The sequence below is a fragment of the Heloderma suspectum genome, chromosome 8 (genome assembly GCF_057233095.1).
Source record: "Heloderma suspectum isolate Gila_16-S chromosome 8, 16-S_ref, whole genome shotgun sequence".
NCBI classification, from domain to species: domain Eukaryota; kingdom Metazoa; phylum Chordata; class Lepidosauria; order Squamata; family Helodermatidae; genus Heloderma; species Heloderma suspectum.
Genome location: NC_139465.1, coordinates 47,227,388 through 47,250,043, shown reverse-complemented (window position 1 = coordinate 47,250,043; position 22,656 = coordinate 47,227,388). Strand labels below are relative to the sequence as shown.

The 22,656-nt window shown below is 51.2% G+C and overlaps 1 protein-coding gene across 1 annotated transcript in view; it reads right to left on the bottom strand.

Annotated features, from left to right (window-relative positions):
* Positions 1-22,656, bottom strand: part of HYDIN (HYDIN axonemal central pair apparatus protein) — a 337,764-nt gene that overhangs the window by 32,135 nt on the left and 282,973 nt on the right. The window contains exons 66-72 of the mRNA XM_084812324.1: positions 20,029-20,247; positions 9,093-9,253; positions 8,418-8,533; positions 7,810-8,041; positions 6,103-6,315; positions 5,495-5,633; positions 279-444 (exon numbers count right to left, since the gene is read on the bottom strand). Coding sequence (XP_084668450.1) covers positions 279-444; positions 5,495-5,633; positions 6,103-6,315; positions 7,810-8,041; positions 8,418-8,533; positions 9,093-9,253; positions 20,029-20,247 — 1,246 coding nt within the window. The remainder of the gene's footprint in view (positions 1-278; positions 445-5,494; positions 5,634-6,102; positions 6,316-7,809; positions 8,042-8,417; positions 8,534-9,092; positions 9,254-20,028; positions 20,248-22,656) is intronic.

Below are 22,656 nucleotides of genomic sequence, written 5' to 3'. Positions count from 1 at the left end.
CACCCCAGGCTGTGCAGCCTTCTCGGTCCACAACCAGGTGTGACAGGATGTTGGGAACTGCCTTTCAATACCCGTGGGCATCTTACAGAGAACCAATGGGGTCAGTGGCTCATGTGCCCTCTCATATTTCCCAGCATTCCTGCTCCTGTGACAACCCCCTTAAACAGCTCTTTCCCACACTCTGTTTCCCAATCTATGCCACGGCAAGGAACACCAGGGAGCAAAGCCATTGGCGTGCTGAATGCGAGGAAGCCCTGATGTCCATGGCTGCCTCTTACCGATCAAGAGTGAGCGGAAATCCAGGTGGGATCTGTCCATCGACACAGCAGGGTCAGTGGTGTGTCCCACCAAGAGGAACGGGACAGAAATGTTGTGTTCAGGGATTGTGAAGGTCCAAAAGGATTCAGTGATATCCAAATGTTGGGGGATGAATTCAAATATGACCTACAGATGAAAAGATAAATGGAATGTTCTGGCACAGTCCTGCTCTTCCTGGGAACACTAGAATTTATTAAGACACATGATTTGTTTAAGACATAAACAAAGATACTTTTTATCACAATGACTCCAAAGGGTTTATACATGTTTTTAAAATACCTAATAAAACGACAGTATTTGATACAATAAAACAAGCAGCAGATGATAGTTTGAGAGTTTAAATATAAAACATTTTAGATGCCTGGGGGAAGCCAGCAGATTTTGCCTGGCCGCTAAAAGGCAGCAGGGATGGTGCCGGGTGCGCATCCCAGTGGGGGCAACAGTGCTGCTGCAGCGCAGACGTGGCGCTGCTGCCGGCAGGTGCCTCGCCTCGAGGGCGATGGGTGCTGGAGAGGGACGCCACCCACTGGCCTTTGCATGTGGGCAGGTCAGTCGGGGGGCGGCCCTCCTTCAGGTTCTTGGATCGCAGGCTGTTTCTGGTTTTGCAGCTGAGCACCAGTCGTTTGAACTGGGCCCAAAGCAAATAGGCAGCTAGCGATGTTCTGTCGAGCCTGACAAGACGTGGAGTGAGCGAGCAGCGCCAGTCGAAATGCTGGCCGCTGCATTCTACACTGACTCATGCTTCCACGTGGTTTTCAGAAGGAGCCCTGATGTGCATGGGAGTAACGAACTGTTAGGACAGGGAATCCTGCCTCAGTGTCAACGCTGGAGCAGGTGACTTTGGCTCCTTTCCAGCTCCAAACGTCTAGGACTGTGGGCCGCTGCTGGGACTGATGGAAAACCCTGCAGCACATTTGGGAGTTTATTCAGGCAGGAGTTCATTCTGTGGTGGGCTCCATAGGGGTGCAGCTCAGTTCATGTCATCTTCCATTTGTGCCAGGGCCGGGAGACCTCTGTGGCCACTGTGGCCTTCATGCAGACCCCCTGTCACCCTGAGTCCTGGAAGGAGGTGGTCTGATCAGAGTTGGCTCAGATGACCTGGATCTGGACAACAAGCTGGCCCTTACGAATGCTCCAGTGGTCAATGGTCAAAAATGCTTGGTGCTGTAGTCCAAAACATCTGCAAGGCACCAGGCTGGGGAAGGCTACAGTAAAGCAAGCCAGCAGGGAGGGCCCAATCCCCCAATAAAAGCTGCCGCAAGCATAGAGACCTGGTGCCCCCATGCACACTGATTATGATACAGGCAAAGGCCTCTGGGAACACCGAGCAGAGCCAATTGAACTCGAGAACAACAGGCCGTGTGGCCAACAGCCATTCACGAAAAGAACCCAGGAGACCCAGACTAATACTGGACAGGCAGCCTAATGCCATCTGCTGTCCATGGAACCAGGGCTTGAGCCGGATCACAAAGGGACAACCCTGTTCACATGAGGGAGACACCTAACAGTTAGTGTATGTCTGCCGGTCTTCAGCCCAGCCTTCACCAACCTGGTGCTCTCCAGATGTTTTGGATGTAAACTCCCAGCATTTTTAGCCATTGGCCAGGCTGGCTGGGGCTGCTGGGATTTGAAGTCCAAAACATCTGGAGGACACCAGGTTGGCAAAGGCTGGTCTAGCCTATTTAGGCCAGTGACTTCTCCTGAGAGTCCGCACATCCATTCCTTGCCTGATTCCAGGTTCAAGAGGGCTGGAGGCTTTGCAGAAGGGCTGCTTGAGAGGCAGCAGCAGCACTATGAGGGATTCTCCCTCCCCCACACTGCCACCCCCACACTTCACTGGGCAATCCCACCGAAGGGGTTTCTTATTTTTTAGCAAATACTTATATTTCAGGGCCTAAGGAACTCCCTGCCACAGTAACTCAGAGTTCCACAAGCTGGCCCCTTTCTGCTGCCACCAAGTCTCTGAGAATACTTTAAAGCCTCCTAGTAGTTTGGTATAAGAGGCTTAGGCATGAGATGGGCACCAACACTAGAGACAAGATGAGGTATTAAATAAGTTAATTTATTAAAGGGATATTTTACACAAAAGGGAATACTAATACTTACTTTGAGGTTTCCAAAAGGCTCGTTAGTGCCAGTTCGTAAAGACTGAAGAGACACTGTTCCTGCCACAAGTCTCTTAATGACTTCTTTTACCTCAGGCCAAATTCCCTAAACCGCCACCTCAGCCAAATACACTCATAACTAGGTCTTGGGTACAGTCTTCTTCTGACTCCTAAAGCTGCTCCTGTTAGATTTCTGGCGGCTTAGATAGTTTATCTGGGTTTTTACTGCCTGCTTGTGTAACCTTCTTCTGGCAAGATCTTAGGGCAGCCTCCTGGCATAAACCAGCCACTGGCTCTCTACTCCTGATCTTCACCAGCCGCATACGGTTATCCAGTAGAGAAGGAATAGCTTAATATTCAGGCCATAGCTATTCACTTCCTCCTAGCCCTTCTATAACACCACCCACCAACCAACAGATCTTGTCCCTCGCAGTCTACCAACTAACTCCTTAACTGTCAACTATCAACTCAACTGTCATTTCCCAACTGCTCTTTTCCATCTAGCTAGCATCCCCAGTCAATCAGAATAGATTTTTCCTACTCCAGGCCCCATCTAAAAATATTCAAAGAAATCATCTCTCTCTCCCCCTCCAGAACACCACTATGCAACTACTGTACAGGTGCTTACAAAGCAAGGCCTCAGGCCTACTCAGATGCATTATAGTCTCCCAGAGGCCACACAATGTAAACATGACAGAACATTACACCACATAAATGACATTTCTTCACAAGCACACTGTTCCTGCCTTGGGAATGGACAGCAAATGCTCCTGGAGGCCACAGAAGAGCAGGTGCTTTTGTGTGAGAACATGAGAGTTAGATGGGTCCCCGGAGGAGCAAACCTTACTGGTCCTTACTTACATTATGAGTGGGCTTATATGGGATTGTCTTCTGCAGTACCCTTACCTGTGTTAGGGTGCAAACTTGTGGACTAAAACAGGTGGAGTTTATGTGATGGAATACGAATGATCAGAAGAGCCCCATGGATTATAGAAAAGGGGACAACACAACCCTGGGTTTCCTGCATTTCCTCAGAGGTAATCAGCTGAGGACTGCATGCTAGCAGGGGCCATGGACAGTCACCTGCGCTCTCACGCTTTTTCTCATAACTTTGCCTCCATCCACACACGTGCGCACGTACACACACACACACACACACACACGCACACGTATAGACTGGGTTTGCACGACACAGTAACCCATCACAGCAGCCATGACATGGTTAGTTGTCATGTCATCCACACCTGGAATGCTTTCCGCAGGGTGACTTATTTTTCAGGAACTAGCCATACCAAGCCATTCTTACCCACAATGGGTTGTTGTGTCATCCAAACCTGGGAGAGTGATTTTATCATGGGGTGTGGTGATCATCTACAGAGCTGCTTGGCAAAAGCAGCAAAAAAAGCCCATGCCACCCACTTTTCGTGATCCCCCCAATGGCTGCCCTTCCAACAGCTTCTGAAATGCACTTTGAAAGGGCTGTCACTCGTTCCCTGGCATTTTAAAAAAATTATTTTCGGTTCCTCGAAAATGTGAAGTTGGGGTTGTGATTTTTATTTTGTTGGTCTTTCACAAGTGTGCTCTAGAGGCTGTCCAATAAGTGTAGTCTTGCCTGATCAATTTTGTTGTCTGTTTCAGCTGTCAAAGGGAGCAGCAAAGGGGGAATAGGTCATGTACAAGGAAATTGACAAGACAAGGTTGCATATAGGTTAGTTTGCGCACAGTTGCAAAGGACCGGGGGAGAAATAATACTAAGGGAAAGGAGGGACCCAGTAGTGCAATTCACAAGCACCAAAAATGGCAGGGGGGAGCCAAAGGAGTAGGTGCACCAAAAGGGGTGGGGACAGTATCTTCCTTTTGGCGATGTGATCCTCTCGATTGTAAGTATTGGACTGACACTTCACAGTGTCCCCCAGCTTTTCAACACTTCCCCAAGTCTCCAGCTATTCCAGAAAGGGGAGACAGTAGCTCCCCACCCCCGTTTTTGTAGCCCTTTTCTTAGCCCTTTCAAACAAACCTTGCAGAACCCACTCTGCCGTGTTCGAACATCATGACAAACCACCCTAAACAACCCAACAAGCCATGGCTTGTCAGGATGGCTTACTCATGAAAAATAAGCCACCTTGCAGAAACTGCACCGCTGATAACCCACGTGGTGTTGTGTTGTGCGAACCAGGTCATTTTGTGAATGGATAGATGGGGTATATGAGTGTGTCAATGGATGGATGGCTGTTCACACACACCCTCCCCCCTCCCTCCCTCCCTCTCCCCCTCTCCCCCCCCACACAGACACATCTCTTCCCCACATCCATCCTCCCAATCTGTTCATCATCACAAAAGGGACATCTGTTGATGCCTTCTGAAAGTGTGGATCCATCCTTTTACAGCGTTCTCCTCTCCCTGCCCAACTGGGGAGGGGGCTAGCTCTCCTCCACCTGGACAGAGACTGAGAGCTTCTCTACACCAGAGTTTTATTGTACAGCTTTACCAGGACTTCTGCTTCTGGGTTCTTTGTGGGATTAAAATCATCTCCTTTACATGGGTGGACACTTGATGTTTCAGGGGGGGTTCTTTCTCTGTAAGTTCTATATGTTTCATTATACAACAACTAGATGGTGCTGCGGTATAGCGCAATTACGGAAGTTCACACAGCCATTAAAGCACTTCATCGAGCTTGTAGAGAAAATGCCGCACTTTCCCCAATCTTAAAAAAAGCCAGGTCATAAAGCACGAGAGAAGCTCTGGAGGTTGACAGTGTCAGGTAAAGGACCCACAAACTTCTCTGGGTGACCAATCATGAGCATGCAATAAAAGCCTCATGTAGAGATGCCCTGAAGATGCAGAGCTGCCAAGGACACCATGGACTGCGGGTCACCCACCTCTGATTGAAACTGACCCTTTGCACTGTTAATAGCTATTAGTGCCATTATTAATACAATAATAGCAATGTAGTGCTATTCTGGTCAATAGCTATACATTGACCAGAATGTCCTGCCAAGCAAGGCTTGGAGGCAGGACTTCTAATCTTTAGAGGCTGTGACTGAAGCTGGACTGTTCTTCTCCCCACGCACCTCCACAGTTTTCTCCGGCCGGAGCTGTCCCCGCTCAGTAAAGCAGATGAAGGCTGCATGCCCTTGCCCCTCCTCCTGCTGCTCACAGCTCCACTGGAAAGAGTAGGGGGCATTGGTGGGGTTCATGATTGCAAAGCTCCTGCCCAGGACAAAGAAGAATGGACTTCATAAATATTGGGGCTGTCAATGGTGCAAACCTTTAAGCTGATTACTCATCTGCCTTTTAAATAATCAACTGCATTTTAAAAACAAGAAACAGATTTATTATGGCACAAGCTTTCGTGGACTACAGTCCACTTCATCCTATGCATGAAATGCTGTCCTGAGCTCCACAGAGAAGGAGCCATCCTTGTAAAGGCCTGGACCTTTGTGGCGAACAGTCTGGCATCTGCTAATAAAGGGATCCGAAACTGAGCCTTTGTGTGGTCATTCCGGCCAATGTACTGCTATTGACCGGAATAACACTACACCGCAATGAAAGGAGGAGAAAGGGCAGAACCGCGGATTAAACTGGGGCACCAGGAGCATAACACATGGCCTTAAGCAACAGGTTGGAATGTCTGTGACAGTTTTCAGAAGCCAGTTCACTGAGCTTGCTTGATGCTCACCTGGTGTTTCTGAAGTGCACTCCTACGGAGGAAAACTCAATAACTTTTGTGCTGGGATCCAGGCTCATCCCCCCCGGGCCTCGCACGTCGGGGCTGCGTCTGTTTGCTGTAATGTAATCAGAGTCTTCAAGCTCAAAATGGCAATAGGGCAGGAGGCTCTTCCCCCTCATGGCCACAACTGGGCCTTCCTCTTCAAGCTTCGTGTTAGGAATACTGAGAAAACAGGCCAATGCGGAGAGTGAATGCAAAATAAACACACAGCCCCTGTATGTTGTATGCAGTCCTTATTTTCCCAAATATGAACTCTCTAGCCTTTCTCTTGTCTCTATGGTAGCTGACACCACATGTTCTGAACCCCTGCCCCCTTTTCCTCGGCTTCTCACCAAGCAACACCTGCAATCAAGACACATTTGCATCTGCTGGCGCTCCAGCTGCCTGACTTTACTTTGTGTTGCCATGTATACGTAGATGTGCCATTTCAGTAGCTTCAGGACAATGGCATTTGATTGGTCCAGGCCTCCACATCATTTTTGGCCCGTAGGCCACTACTTCTGGTTCTCTGTGGTAGCTACCACTACCTCTGCTACCACTGCACTGCTCCTCCTCATCCTGCGTTCAGGGAGACTTGGTGATGGTGGCACCTCATTGCCACACTGCATGGCCCACCTATCTCTGAAGCACTGCTGGGAAAGTGAGAGCCCTGTGAGCGCCAAAATAGGAGGAGATGAGATGGGGCCTGGAAAAAAGAGTGGAAACTCATAGAAAGACATGGGGTGTTTCCATGCAGGCTGGTCATAACAAGAACCTTGTCGCTGTAAGAACTGCTGCTTGCTTATTTTCCTCTTCCCTCCTCCCCCACTTTTTTTCTTTTGTGTCATGTCTTCAAATTGTAAGCCTGCAGTGAGGATTGTCTTGTTTGTCATTGGTCAAATTTAAGCTGCTCTGGGGGCTGAAGAGCAAGATAAGAATGCTATAAATAAAAAAGAGAAAGTGAGGTAAGAGAGCTGGGGGTGCAGAGAGACCGCTGGTCATTCAGAGGGAAAGACAGAGCACAGGATGAGGGCAAAGTCTATGCATGATCCGCAGGGTCAGACTGAGACACCTGGCCGCCAGCCAAAGAGTCACCCCAGCATCTTCCGTGACAAAAGTGAGGGGTGCTGCAGTGCAGTCTCTTCTCTGTCTGTCATATAGTGCCCAAACACTTGCACAGAACAAAGCAACTTTGATTTAAATGTAATGGATACATTGCAGTCCACATTCTCAGATACTAACGCAACTCAAAATTGTAGTATGGGAAGCTGTTTTTTGCCATTTCTCTTTACCATCTGCATTTGTCCATATCAGGGAAAACGCAAATACTTACTGGAGTTAGAATAAATTAGACAAAGTCATACTTCTGTAAACCACACTGAACAAAGAATTTAGGCTTTTGTGATACAGAGTTAGGGATTTCTTGGGGCAGAGTATCTCTGCTCAAGACAGAAGACTCCTGGGCTTGAACAAGAGAAGTGAGAGGAGTGGGAGAGGCCAACCATCCCTGTGCCCAAAAGCTGGCCATGATGCTTGTAGCAGGCTTCAGCAGAGTCCCACCAGGCCTTGGTGTTTTGTGCCTGGCCCCAGCCTCGATGGAGCTGAAAGTGTGGCAGTGTGAAAGCTGCCTCCTCTGGGCTCTGTCCAGGACTTGCCATTTGTGTGAAGTCTCCTTACCTGCCAAGCAGACGACCCTCAAACTCTCCCAGTTCCTGGGGACAGAATTTCACTTGGAGGAACTGGGATCTCCCAGGAGGGATGACGCCACTGCTGGGCTCCATGCAAAATGGGGGGCGTGGGGGTGAGAATGTGTGAGAAGAAAAGCTCTCCATCCCGCTCTCCAGCTGGCTGAGCGGCCGGCTGGACTGTGCCTTGATGGAAGCAGCCGATGTGGCAGACCGATGTTCCCCTGGGTTGAAGGAAAAGCTTGTTGAGTTGACCATTTCTGCCTGGTGCATTTTCCAGAGGGACCCTGGGACCCCCTATTCCTCCCCCACCCCCAATGTGATCCTATAGTAGAGATCCATCTGCCCAGATAAACATTTTCTGGCCTTCACCCCAGCCAAAGTCCTTTCTCTCTGATGTTCCAGGGGACATCAATCTGTGAATGGCCCAGAAAGATCTGGAAAGATGAGAGGTCAGCATACAGAAGGATGAGGCTGGGGTACATTACAAGCTGGAAGGGAAGAATCTGAGGATAAACCTTGGAAGGGGGTGAGCTGTGGAAAGCTGAACAGTGATGGGGAGAAGGGTCTGAAAAGCATGCTAAGGGCTGCCTGCTATACCTTCTGGGCTGGTTGGCAAGGTTTCTGTAGCGAAGTTGACAGCCCTCCCACTCTCCTCCATGACCACTTTCCAGGAGTATTCCAGCTGCACATTCCCCACGTTGGACAGCTCCACTCTGAGAGCACATGAGGCAGAGAGAAAGGGAGAAAATTGGGGTGCATACAAATTTCCACAAAAGGAGGCGTCACTGAGCTCCGGACCCACCCTCATCATGTTCTCATCAAATGTGCTTAAATCCTCTCCAGGGCTGAGCTACTGGAAAGCTGGTTCTGCTAATTTGCATCAGAATCTGGCTGTGCACAGTGCTGATTGGCTGGTGCTTGTAAGATCATGAGCCCCCCTCCCCAGAGCCATTTTGCTGTATTTTAAAAACTGTTTGCACTTAAATAAATAAAAAAGGCTTGGAATAGGGGTGCCAAACAAATTTCTGGTGGAGGGGGTGCAGGCTAGGTAACATCAGTGAGTGTGGCCACTTCCACTGATATCCTTGCCCCAACCATTTTGCATTCTGTGCCTCTCCCAGCACAAAGAAAGGGATTTGGCCAGCACAGGCCATGTTAGGTTCACCGGCTAGAGGTTCCAGATCCCTGGCCCAGAAGAACAAACCCTAGAAAGGAAGCACACATTAAAAACAAAACAACCTTTGAACAAGATCCTACGTCTTTGTTACTCACTTGAACACCCTACTCTGGAAGAGCAATGTGTCCTTAAAGTGCACTGCATCCACCTCCATTTTATATTGGGCGTAGTCAATGGTGGCGCTCACCCGAAGCTCCAGCTCTCGACCGCTTTCTTCCAAAGAAATGTGAGCCGGTTCTGGGTCTGTCTCTATCACCTACACCAGGAGCAGAACCATAGAAAGCAACCATAAGAGGAGCCCAGAGGAGCCATTTCCAACCTTCAGAGGCACAGGAGAGGCAATCTGACCTGTGGGCTTCTGCAAACTTTTTAGAACTGCTCCTATTACAGAAACCCCAGGTGTTGTGAGCAGCTTCAAGGTTTCAAGCTTTGGCCTAACCTTAGCAGCAGCTTAGTAGACAAATCAGGACAAAGTGTTGAGTTATGAGGAAGGTCAGTGAAGTGACTCATCCCAAACAGTTTCCAGATGGGCAGCAACCTATGCTGGATGAAGACTCAGGCTCGCAGCTTGGGTGTGCTCTGCCCAGGCTTCAGGAGCAGCCAAGAGTGCATTTACATAGCTGAGACTAATGCGCCAACTTTGCCCCTTCCTAGAGATGCCTGATCTGGCCAGGTCATGCATGCCTTAGTTGCATCCTTAGTTATGGAGCTCTAATTAATATTGCATGGTGGTTGAGAAGAAGTCCCACTCTTGTCCTGCAAACTTTTGAACAGACTTTTCCTGGTGGCTGCCAAGGGCAGAACTAGAAGCTGTTGGGGAGAAGAGGTACTTTGGAGAGGAGAAATGGCAGGCAGGCAGGGAACGGCTTCAGACTCTCCCCCCCACCCCGCTCTACTTTTGTCTCTCCTGGAGCTTCTTTAGCTTTATTACACACACGTGTCTGCAATGAACAGCTAGTCCCTTATTTTACCAATCCAGCGAATGCTTTATCTTGAGCCCAGAAGCCACGTTCCCTTGGTGCAGAAAGGGACGTTTCTTACCATGAATTCCTGTTCTTGGTAACTTCTAGACAGCATTCCAGACCTTCAGATTAGCCCTCCCCGCCCCCACTCGGATCATCAGGCAGGGTCCAATCCCATTGATCCTCCCCAGGGGAAGGGCCACCTTGTCCTCCCAGACGGGACTGGAAGAGCTCAGGAAAATCCTCAACCCCACAAAACTAAGAATTGTACAACCTGAATCAGATTATTACTTGAATAACTAACACAACATAACCAAAATTAGAAGGGGAGGAATTGACCCAGGATAACTATCTACCTCCCCCTCGTGTAAGATGTAGGCAAAAGCCCTAAGGGAGAGGATCTCAATCCAGTGCAAAAAGAAGGGTGGCTGAACTACCCTCCAGAAGATACTGAGAACAGGGATTCACAGTGAGAAACTTTCCTCTCTCCTGTATTTTCTGGAGGGCATTCCAGACCTTTGGGATGTAGAAGAGCAGTCGCACATTAGGGTGGTCTGCGGTGGGCCTTCCAAAGAAACAAGTACCCTCTGCAGCACTCTCCTACCGAAGGCAGTCCCTGCAGAAGAAGAGACATCAGTTCTGTAAGGCTTCGAGAATGTGTGCAAGCCAGCCCACGTGGCTGCCCTACAAATCTTTTCCATGAAAGCAGTGTCCCTTAGAGCTGCCATAGCTGCTGCTCCCGAGGGAATGTGCTGTAATACCTGTCGGAGGAGACGCCCGCAGCAACTGGTAATCCAAGGAGATCCTTCAACCACCTAGAAAGAGTAGGAGCCGAAACCTTCCTGCCCAGGGAAACTTCCCATAGGAAACAAACAAAAGCCTCAGTTTCCTGAATCGAAGCAGTTTGATCCGAACAACACCTCAGAGATCTCCTAATATCCCATTTATGCCAGACCTTCTCCTGGGGATATACTGGCTTTGGGCAGAAAGAAGGCAGCACAATTCTTTCTGCCATTCCAATATGGAATACAGATTTGACTTTGGGTAAAAAAGGTCTGTTCTAAGAACTACCTTGTCTTGATGAAAGACGCATAACAGAGAAGGCTGCAAATTCGGACACCCTCCTGGCCAAAGCGATAGCTACCAGAAAGGCCTTTTAAGAGTCACAGTCTTTAAGGGCCATGTAGCCAGGGGTTCAAATGGAGGAGCCATGGCACTTTCAACACCCACTTTAGGTTCCAAGGTGGAAACCTATGAATAGTGGGTGGGTCTGGGGGTGAGGTGCCGGAGACCCCTTTCCCCTACAACCCACAATGTTGTTCCATGCTGTCACCTGGCATTTTAAGGTACTGGTACTGAGTCCCTTGTTGAGCACAGCCTGCAAGAACTGGACAGAGTGAAGTTTCCCTCCCTGGAATCCCCCCAGCCACCTGGTAGCAAGGCACGCAAACCCCCAAGGTGTCCCACATACTCTACTGGTCGAATACCCCCCAACAGGAAAGAGGAGTCTTCCATACTTCCTCAGAGAAGCCCATTTGCTGCAGCCCTTGCTGCTTGACCACCAGGCCCTCAGCCGGAAGAGATCTGGTTGAGGATCAGCTAGAGGCTCCTGGGACAACAAGGAAGCCATGACACATCTGACTTGAGACTCCAAGGAAATCTGGAAACCATGGTCTCCTGGGCCAATGAGAGGCTACCAGGATGACTTCTGCTGCCAAGCTCTGGACTCCCTGGGCAACCCTAGGAAGCAGGGAAGGGGAAGACTTGCATATAGGAGGCCTGGTGTCAATTGCAGATGGACAAGGGTGCTGGTTTATGAAGCCACTGACAAGGGCATCAGGAGTCTCTGCAGGGCAGGGCAGCTGCTTCCTACCACTTGCCAGGCCCTCACCCTGCATTGCTCCTGCTGGTGTGTTGGACTATTGCTCCTGCTACCAGGAGAAGCTGGCATCGCTGGCAAGAGGAGAAAGCCTCCCGAGGGCTGACTGAGAACGTGAGCCAGATGTGCTCGACCCTGGGGGAAGGCCTTTCTCTGCTCAGCTGGAAGCAAAGCAGCAACTCCCCCAAAGGGGACGATGCCAATGGGGTCACCCCTTTGGGGGGAGCTGCTTCAGGGGATCCAACACAGCCCCCCTATCTCGGCCAATTTGGTGGTTAAGAGTCTTTGGTGGGGGGCTAGTTTGCTTCTCAGGATCGGGTATGTGCCTGGGAGGGAGGATATGGAGCTGAGTGGAGGGGCCTGGGGCAGGGGGACAATCAGTGCAGCGGTGAGTAGACGGAGGTACGGCCTTGGGAGGAGGGCTGGCCAAGTGAAAGGAACATGGTCCCAGCAGTTAAGGGCTGTGCCATGTTCCGGCCCTCCCCTCACCTGCAGGCTTGGTGGTTGTCCTATCAGCCTGCCCTAGGGTCTCGGGACTATTAAATCATGGGTAAGAGGGCTCTTAAGTGCCAGATCAGTTCAAAATAAGAGCCCTCTTACCCATGATTTAATAGTGGATGAGGCAGCAGATCCGGAAGGCATCTGGGTGGATGAGCAGGGAGAAGTTAGTCTCTCCCAGCTGTGCCCACTGGGGTACTGGTTCAGTATTAGGGTAGACTTGAGGGCTGGGGGGGGGAGGTTTGCTGTGGTCTATAGGAATTTGATCTCCTCTGTAGGCTCCCTGTACATCTGACTACTGGTCTGGAGCACTAGCACCTTGTGGGCGATCAGAAGATTCTGATCTCTTCTGCTGCGGGATTCTATCGGTGCCCGCAGCGCTGATCAGCAGTCTCCCACCGGAGCTAATGGAGGAAGTCCCTGGCGTACTGTTGAGACATCAGTGTTCATGCTGAGGGCACCTTGTCTGCAGCGGTTCAGGATTTCATGGTCTCCATGACAACCATGGGACTGTCCCAACACGTCATCAGCCCAACAAATGTAGTGGGAAATACTCTAGATTTGTTTTTTCCAGCCAGTGATCTGAAGGTGGGGAACTCTGAATCAGTCCTTTTGTCATGGTCAGATCACCTCCTGTTGAGGTTTAGACTGATGGCAGCTTTTCCCCTCTGCAAGGCTGGGGGCCTATTAAGATGGTCTGCCCCTGGATGCTAACGGACCCAGATGGTTTCCAGAGATCTCTAGGGGTTTTCCAGCCGATATGGCTGGCACTCCTGTTGGAACCCTGGTCATTCTGTGGAGTGCAGAAATGACCTGGGCAGTTGACACGCTTGCTCCTGAGTGCCCTCTCTGCAGCAGAGCTTGTAGGGCTCCAAGGTATTCCCCAGAGACTGATGAAGCAAAATAGGAGACGGGTTGAGTGCAGATGGAGAAAAACAACCAGTGGATGCAAGTGAACACTGGTGTGTGCCTGCGGTCATGTATATTCAGGGGTGGGGAGGGCAGCAAAGAAGCAACATCGCTATTCCTCTACTTCTGCCCAGTGGAGCTTTTCAGGGTTGTCCAGGTCTTATTTCAGGCTGGCCCTAAGGATGCTGCAGATTCATCAGAGGCCTGTTGTGATATGTTTGTAAGGGACTTCCAAGATAAAATCTCTAGCATCCACTGGGACGAAGGGATGGCCATCGCCGGGAAATCCAGCCCTTTTGGGGCTCATCAGACTTCCCTGACACCCCCAGCTCAGCTTGCATTTGTGTGCATTGCCAGGGACTTTCCCCAGAAATCCAGGAACTTAGTCGGGGGGGAGGGGGTTGCTTGGGTAGATTTACCCAAACAAACAAACAAACTTGCTCCCACTTGCCACTGCCAAGCAACATTCTCTCTCTCTGCCAGTGCCTGGTGGTGGCAGGGTGGCAGCAGTGGCGGCAGCAGGGCGGAAGCCAGGAGGGGAGCACCATGGCACTTCCCCCCAGCTCCCACCCTGTTGCCACTACCGGGCAACCGCCCCTCTCGCTGCTTGGCACTGGCAGAGAGAGGCACAGCTGCTCAGTGGCAGTGGTGGCGGCAAGGTGGGAGCTGGCAGGAACTGCCATGGCACCCCCTCTCAGCTCCCACCTTGCCGCCGCTGTCGAGTGCAACCCCTCATGCGCTCCTGGCTGGTTTCAGCAGCATCAGCAGGAAGAGCACGAGGGGTCTGGTTGGCGGTGGAAGTCCGCAGGCTGGCCCAACTCACACTGGTCCAGTCAAGCCAGCTCGCAGACAGGCGAGCCTGAGTCCAGGGGGCTGAGCTGCCCAACGCTCAGCAGGCCCGACCCCCGGACAGATTCCTCCGACATCCCTGCTGGGACTTAGACTCCAGTATTACAGTAGGTGACAGTAGGTGAGAGACCCACAGCACAGTCTTATTCAGTTCAGTTGGAGGAGTTTCAGTTGGGACACCTTGAGGACATTGACAAGGTGCCTGAACAGGTTCAAGCAACCACTTCTGTATTGGACCCTTGCGCCTCTTGGCTTATAAAAACTGGTTGAGAGAGAACAGCCAGCCGGGACAGGAAGGCAATTAATGTCTCCTTGAAAGAGGGAGTGGTCCCGGGCTGCTTGGAAGAGGGGGCGGTGAGACCACTCCTGATTAAATCTTCCCCGATCTGGGAGATCTTAAGAACTTTAGGCTAGTGGCAAATGTTCCTTTCCTGGTCAATGTCCTTGACTGGATGATTGCCAACCAGCTCCAGATGCTCTTTGATGAGACCAATTAACTGGATCCATTTCTGCTGGGGTCCAGGCTGGTTTGGGCATGGAAACAGCCTTGGTCACCCTGTATGGTGACCTATATTGGGAGAGAAACAGGGGGAGTGTAACCCTGTTGATTCTCTTTGATCTCACTGTGGCTTTTGATTGATTTATTTATTTGATTGATTGATTGATTGATTGATTGATCGATTGCCCATCTGGCTGGTTACCCAGCCATTCTGGGTGATGTACAAGTAGGTAATAAAACAGTTTAAAACAATAAAATTGTACAATAAAAACATCATTTTCTAAAAATACCCTAACCCACCCCAAATGCCTGCTTGAACAACCATGTTTTTAATGAGCAGCGGAAGCTCATTGAATAGGGGGCATGGCAGAGTTCCCTAGGGAGGGAGTTCCACAGAGTGGGGGCCACCACAGAGAAAGCCCTCTCTCTCGTCCCCACCAGTCTAGCTGTCCTGGCTGATGGGACAGAGAGAAGGCCATCCGAGGCTGATCTTGTTGAGCGGCCTGTCTGGTGTTGCTGGAGGCGCTCCTTGAGATAGGCTGGGCTGGAACCATATAGGGTTTTAAAGGTCAAAACCAACACCTTGAATTTGGTCCGGGCATGTACTACCAATGGGAGCAGATGGTCGGGAAGGTAGGGGCGCAGCCGCCATATCAAATGGAGTTGGTACAGCGCTGTCCAGCTCACAGCTGACACCTGAGCCTCCATGGACAGCTGGGAGTCCAAAATGACCCCCAGGCTGCGGACCTGGTCTTTCAAGGGTAGCCGTACCCCATTCAACACCAGGTCAACATCCCCCAACCTCCTCTTGTCTCTCATCAAACCTGGTATCCTTCTGGACCGACTGTCTGAGCTGGGAGTGAAAGGTACTGCATTGCAGTAGTTCTACTCTAACTTGGATAGCCGGCAGCAGAAGGTAGTGCTTGGGGAATATTGCTCAGCCCCGTGGATTGTCCAGTATGGCGTTCCACAGAGCTTGGTTTTGTTCCCCCTGTTATTCAACATCTAAACATCTACATGAAACCATTGGGTGCGGTCATCCGGTATTTTGGAGTGCACTGTCAGCAGTGTGCTGATGACACACAGCTCTATTTCTGCTTTTCATCTCCTTCAGGTGAGGCTGTGGATGTGCTAAATGGGTGCCTGGCTGAGACAATGGACTGGATGAGGGCTAATAAACTGAAGCTCAATCCAGACAAGACTGAGATGCTGTTGGTGAGTGGTCCTTCTGACCAGGGAGGGCGCTCAACCTGTTCTAGATGGGGTTGCACTCCCCCTGAAGGAGCAGGTTCGTGTCAGGGTTGGATCTGAGCCCATAGAGTCCCAAAACAGCTCTGATTCTGAGGAAGAGATACAACCCGCTCACTTTTCAGAGGCGCAGCTGGAGGAAGAGCCCCCCCCCTTCACATTCCTGGGAGCGACAGTGACTCTGGCATGGAGAGGGAGAGACAACTTGAGCTTCTAGACGTGAGGCGCAGGCACAGAGACAGGCGAGAGGTTGCGGGCACTGAGAGGAGACACTCAGCCCTACTGGCGCAATGACAACAGCTGCGCCCCGAGGCCCCACAGGATAGGGGGGGACTCTCCCCTCCTACTCCTTAAGTTCAGAGACCTGCTGCGCTTTTCTCCAGAGACCAACTGATGTCCTACTCTTAGATTCCCCTGGTAGGCTGCTCCTTTGTATTTCCACTTAGTCTCAGGCAATTAACATCTGTAAGCTTCATTAGGTTGAATGGAAATAAAGCCTTGGAAAGGAGACCTTTTGTCTGCATGTTGTTTCTGGCTACTGGAGGATTTCAGAAGGCAGCAGGGGCATTCCTGACAGTTCGTAGCTTGGAGGTTCTCCTGTAGCCATCTTTGTCACTGGAAGGTCAGGTGGCCTCAGTGGAATGGTGTGCCTTCTACAAGCTTTGGCTAGTGGCCCAGCTATGCTCCTATCTGGACAAGGATAACTTGGCTTCAGTAGTCTATACACGGTAACTTCCAAGTTAGGTTACTGCATTGAGCTCTATGTGGGGCTGCCTTTGAAGACTATTCAGAAGCTGCAGCTTGTGCAAAATACAGCAACCAGATTGATATCAGGGACCAGAAAATCTGAACATGCAACACCAATTCTGTCCGCTTTCGTTGGCTTTCTGTATGTTTCCAAGCCCAATGCAAGGTGCTGATTTTAATTTATAAAGCCTTACATGGCTCAGGATTGCAGTAACCGAAGGAGCACCTCTCCCAACTTGGACACTGTGATCAGCACCTGAGGCCCTTGTCCGAGTACCTCCTCTGAGGGAGGCTGGGAGGGTGGCTGTCACATTTCAGAGCCTGAGCCTTTCAGCTGCAGGTTCAAAGGGTGCCAGGGTTACAAGGAGGTCAGCACAAACAGGGATCAGGCAAAAGGCAAGGTCTCAACAGTCCAGGTCACAGACAACAAGGTTCCAAGGCAACACAACAGACAAGGAGCAGGCAGAAAGAGGAGGCATTCAGTCCAGAAGTCTCATGCCAGGAAGCAGTCAAGGCAGCAGTCCTGGGTCAAGGCAAGGGAAGCCGGATTCAGGAAGGCCCGGCCATCATTGTTTCCAGCAACTCACTCAGCCTTACACTGCTGTTTTTATGTGAGGCTGTGAGAGCCACCCAAGCCTCAGCTGTGAGCTCCTAGTGACAGCAATTCAAAATGTCCTCCTTGTGAGCAAACCTCCTCCAACGCGAGTAGACCTTTTCTCACAAGGAGGCCCTGGCTCAATTTAGCACTCCTTCTGAGTTCCTGTCTTTTCAGGTGTCTCTCCCAAGGGCTTGGGGGTTTCTCTGCCTCCACCTCTGAGGCAGAGTCCTTGCCTGCCACAGGTGATACCCTCATGATAATCACCCAAGGGCTGAGACTCATACTGATCTACTGGCAGAGCCTGGGCACGGCTGGTGGTGGGGGACTCCTGGTCCTCCAGCTCTCCCTGTGAGGAGTCATCTTCCAGTGGGGGCATAACAGTGACAACAAAGGAGAGGCCCTTCTCAGTGGTGGCCCCCCGATGATGGAATGCTCTTCCCACTAAGGTATGCCTGGTGCCAACATTGCCATCATCCGGCACCACATTAAGACTGCCCTCTACTCCCAGGCATTTGACAACATGTGATGGGGTATTTATGACAGTTGTTTTTATCTGGTCCAGTATCTATCTGGTTGTTTTAAATTGTTTTACATTTTGTATGTTAGGTTTTATATTATGTTTTTATTGTGTTGTATTTGTGGCTTGTAATTATGACAGTAGGCTCACAACAGGATCTCAGCAGCTTCCCTGGGCAACTTTCCTGTTTTTATTCCTCCTTGTTTGTGTAAGGTCTTGTTGAAGTGCTGTCTGAGTGAGCACACAGTTGTTGTGGATCTGATCCCTGAACAATCTCAGAGATGGCCCTCAGTTCCAAGAGGCTGATGCTCAGCTGGCTCTCCTGCTCTGATGATTGTCCTTCAGCCACCAGGTGTCCCAGATGGGCACCCCAACCCAAGAGGCTGGCGGCATCGCAAGACTGCCCCCCTGAGACAATCTCTGTGGGGAAAGCCACTAGGCCCATGATGTTCTGAGGGCTTGGGGAAAAGAGGTCCACTTGTGAGTCTTGATGGCAATCTCATCCTGGAAAGGAAGCAGCAGCTTCTGAAGATCCCTGGTGTGGAGGTGAGACCTTGCCACCAGATCCTGTCAGGAAATCATTAGGCTTAAGAGACAAGCCAGAAACATCGGATTCACTCCATCGCCTTCTCCACAGACTGAACTGCTTGCAAAATCTTTTCTTGTCTCTCCATTGTCAGAAACCTGTGGACTATTCATGTGCTCAGCACTACCCCTAGAAGCTCCAGCTGCTCTGCTGAGACCAGTGAACTCTTGCTCGTATTCACCACAAAACTGTGGACTTCTAGGCACTTGAGTGTATACCAAACATCCCTCCCTCTTGCTCCAAGGATGGAGGCCTGATGAGGATGTTGTCCAAATAAGGATTCAGAGCAATGCCCTGCAATCTCAGATGGGCCACCAGAGCCACCAGGACCTTTGTGAACACTCTTGGGGCTGATATCAATCCAGCATGGCTCGGTACTGAAAATGAAGACTGCCATACACAAAATGCAGGAACCTTCAGTGACTGGCTCTGATCGTTATGTGGAGGTAGGCCTCTGACAAGTCCACTGAAGCTAGGAAGTCCTTTTCCATGACGGTAGCCATGATGGAACAAAGTCTTTCTATTCTAAAGCACTTTTGAAGAAGGAACTTGTTGAGCCATTTCAGACAGATACAAAATGATCCTTTTCTCTCCATTCTTCTTTGGCACCATGAAAGACACAGGATAGACCCCAGAGAGCATCTGAGCCAGGGGAACAGGCTCTATAGTCCCACTGTCTGCCAAGTCCTGGATGGCGTTCAGCATGGCCTGGTGCGTCATTGGATTGTGGGGTCTCGTGAAGAGGATGAACTGGTCCTGTGGCCACATGCTGAACTCTAGAGCATAGCCTAGTGCTACTGTCTCCCCAACCCAAGCATCTGAGGAAGTGCATGCCCAAGATGTAGCAAAATGGAGAAGGCAAACCTCCATGGATGAAGTACAGGAGGTGGCATCAGGAAGGAGTGTGCTTCTTTGCCCCTTGCCAAAAGAGGAGAAAGAATCAGCACTGGTTGCAGCCTGATTTGCATTCCTGCCTCTTGGATCAGAACCACTTGGATCAATTGTTACCAGCTAACTATGGCTTCTGACTAGAGGAGAAGGAACAAAAGGGCTGCCAAGGTCTCTGCCTTCTGTCCTCCTTCTGGGAAATTGGTCAGGTCTTCACTATGTCTCTGGTCTCCACCAGAATGGAATCTAAGACCTCACCAGACAACTTGGAACCTTTACAGGAACAGCATGCAAGGCTCCCCACTTGTTCCTCAGCTGCACCGTGTCCGCCTGATTAGGGAGTGGGTGCCCACCTGGGTGTCCCAGGGGCCAAAAGGCTTTCTCCAGTGGGGAGGGCCCCCCCAGAGAACTTGCCCCTTTCCGGTCAGCCTACCAACTTGAAGAATGTTGCTCTCAAATAGGGAGGGGATTTGCCCCCTTGCTGCCTGTTCCTCCCTGAGAACACGCCCCCTTTTCCGTGCCTGACTGAGACATGTCAGGCAGGTAAGAGGAAGAAACCAATACGGTTAGCAACTCTAGACTGAAGACTTTTTTTTTTAAGATTGAGCTCCAGGAGCTTGACAGGGCCCTGTTGGCCCAACATGAGGGCAGGGCCAGTCTGGGAGGACAAGGTGACCCCTCTCCCTGGAGAGGATCAATATGATTGGACCCTCCTGATTACCAGAGAGGGGAGCTAACCTGAACATCTGCAGCGCTCTCCAGAAGACACAGGGGAACACAGACGGCTCATCTTCATCAGCGGCCATGCATACGAGGCTGGGCCCTGCACATCGATGCTTCCGGTGTCTTACCTTCTTCTTCGCTGGGCGTGTGGCTGTGATGCTCTTCGAGACATCCACCCACTTGACCGTGTGCAGGCGATCATCCCAGTCGGGCACCTGGTCAGCAGGCAGTTGGAAGGCGATCTTGGTCACCTTGCACCTGAACAGCTGCTCTTTGAGGGTGACGGGCACGCTGGCTTTTAAGGTCAGCATGATGTTTTTGGTGCACCCTGCATGGAGATGGCCGGCCTAGGAGAGGGGAGCAACAGAGCGTCAAACAGTGGCAGGTTCCTGCATCTGAAGACCAAGGAGAAAATGGACATTTCCTTCCCAGGAATGTCTGTTGCCTTGGGCTCCCAGGACAGGAGGTACTTTGCAGCTTCGGGCTGGCACCTCCCCTTGAGCTTGTGTGTGTGTATGTTGGGGGAGGGGTACAAGCCCAATCAAGACTCCTCTGGCAGGAGGAGCTGCCCAGCCCTCCCAGACTGCACTGAAAGAGCAAGCAGCCCCTCTGCCCAAACAGGAAAACCAACTTCGCCAACCCTCCAACTTGAGCCAAGAGTGCTGCTCACTAGGCAGGGCTCCCTAGAGGGTCCCGGATCCTGCCTGCAAGCCTGAGGGGAAGGTGCCAGCCTGACACTGTGGAATGCCCCCAGGAGCCTCAGCGGGAAAGTGCGACCGTCGCCAGCTGTGCTATCACCTGGCGCTCAGACGGGGCGTGCTGAGGAGCACCTGCACTTCGCCTTGGAGCGAATTCCACGCTGTGGAAAGGCGGGCGCAACGGCAGCTGCAGCATTCCGCGTGGGATCTGACCTGCGAGGTGCCCCTCCCCTTCCGCTTGCGGGCAGGGCTCTTCCTTAGCTGCAGGACCCCCACAGCACGCCAGCCCATCATCGTGCATCACTGACTGCGGTGGTGAAGCAGTCGCCTCCTGAAGTGTTCTCCACTGGCAGCCAGCGGGTGTGCGGGTGTGCTTGGGTGGACGCTGCGGCATCCGGCCTACTCTGGAATGCGGAGGCAGCACAGCCTGCTGCTCCTGTCCCGAAGCCAGAGTGAAGGGGCAGGGCGCGGGCACAGGTCCTGGCCAAGCGCCTGCCCCCTCCCTCTCCTGAAGCAGAGGACCTGGCATGACTGGCAGGGCTACAGTGACTGCTGCGGGGGGGGGGGGGGGGCTAAGTGCCAACACCTGGAAGTTGCGGTCACTGGCAGCAGTCCATCTGTCTTACTGAGGCAGCTTCTATACCCAGTGACACCCCAGGCGTTCCAAACGTGGGAGTGCAGGCAGCTGTGTTGATCCACATCCATAAACCCTTTCTAGCAGTTCTCATCTACACTAGGACCCAGTCTGTTTGAAAAGTTAATGGGTCTGGATTGCCCGTTCAAGACCAGCACCCCTGAATACCTTCCATTACAACTGGGAACAATCTATTGTTGCTGGGCAAACTGGTTTCCCGCCCCCCACAGCTACTGCGAGGGCTGCACTGAGGTCGGGGGGGGGGGAGGTGCTGTCAGCGTCACTGCTCATCATAAAGTGCCAGCACTGAGCCCTGCGAGCCGCAGCTCCGCTTCGCCCTGCCCCTGCCTGGAGGGAAGGGAGGAGAGGAGGGGCTGGGGGGCTCACAGCCCTGAGCAGGCCCAAGGCTCAATGGGGTGACCTGGCAGCCCACCCCCAGCATGTCTGTGTCGCCTCTGGCCTTCCAGCAGCAGCCACCCACCTGACCCCTGCCTCTGCCTGGCTGGAGCCCTCCCCCACAGCCACCCAACTGAACCATTGGTAAGGACTGTCTTGGGCCTTGCCATTTACATTTGGGTACAATGTGGGGTATGGGGAATTTAAAGTGTAAGGGGGCAAGAAATGATGCTTAAAGAGGGTTGATGCTTGGGGCAATGGGGCAAGTAGGAAGATGGTTATGTCAGTTGCTTGCCAGAGCTTAGAGGGGTAATGGGATAAGGGGATCAGTGGACAGCATGTATGCAGCCTCATCTGATTGCAAACATCCCTAAGGATGAGGTAGCTCTAAGAAGCAGGTTATCGCAGGACATTTGAGAGGTGAAGAGCAGAGCTGGTTGCAACTGGTTTTAGGAAAAGGTGAAGGAGAAAAGAGTCGTTTGACTGCAGAAATGGGGAACTGAGACATCTTCGGGGCAAACAAGATGCATCAGACATAGGAAGGAATTGCTGGGAAATGTGTCACGAAAACTCACATATGAAGTGACACGGTCCAACGGAAAAGATCATTTTTGGAATATATATTAGAAGGGAGGACATCAAGAGAGAGGGGTATTTAAGTTCAGACATGGAAGCAATTACTCTTTTACCAGTAAAACAGCTTGTATGAATGGTAACCAAATAGAGCTGCTAGAAGTGTGAGTATTACGTTTATCTTTGCTTTGCTGGCTGAAGGTCTGTGTGCTTGTTAAACTTTTCTTTATCTTGCGTTAATAAAGGCATTTAGCTTATGTCATTGTTTTAGTCCTTCTTCGTAGAATTTAAGTAAATGTGAGTGTATGTGAACACTCTGGTCTCAGTCCCCAAAGGAACCTCACCTACCCCATCAGGGCCAAACTGAGGCTGTTTCAAGTAGGTGTGCCTAGGTATCCAGTACCAGGGACCCTGAGATTAGAGCCTCCAGTTTTTCCCTTACACATTGCGTCTGC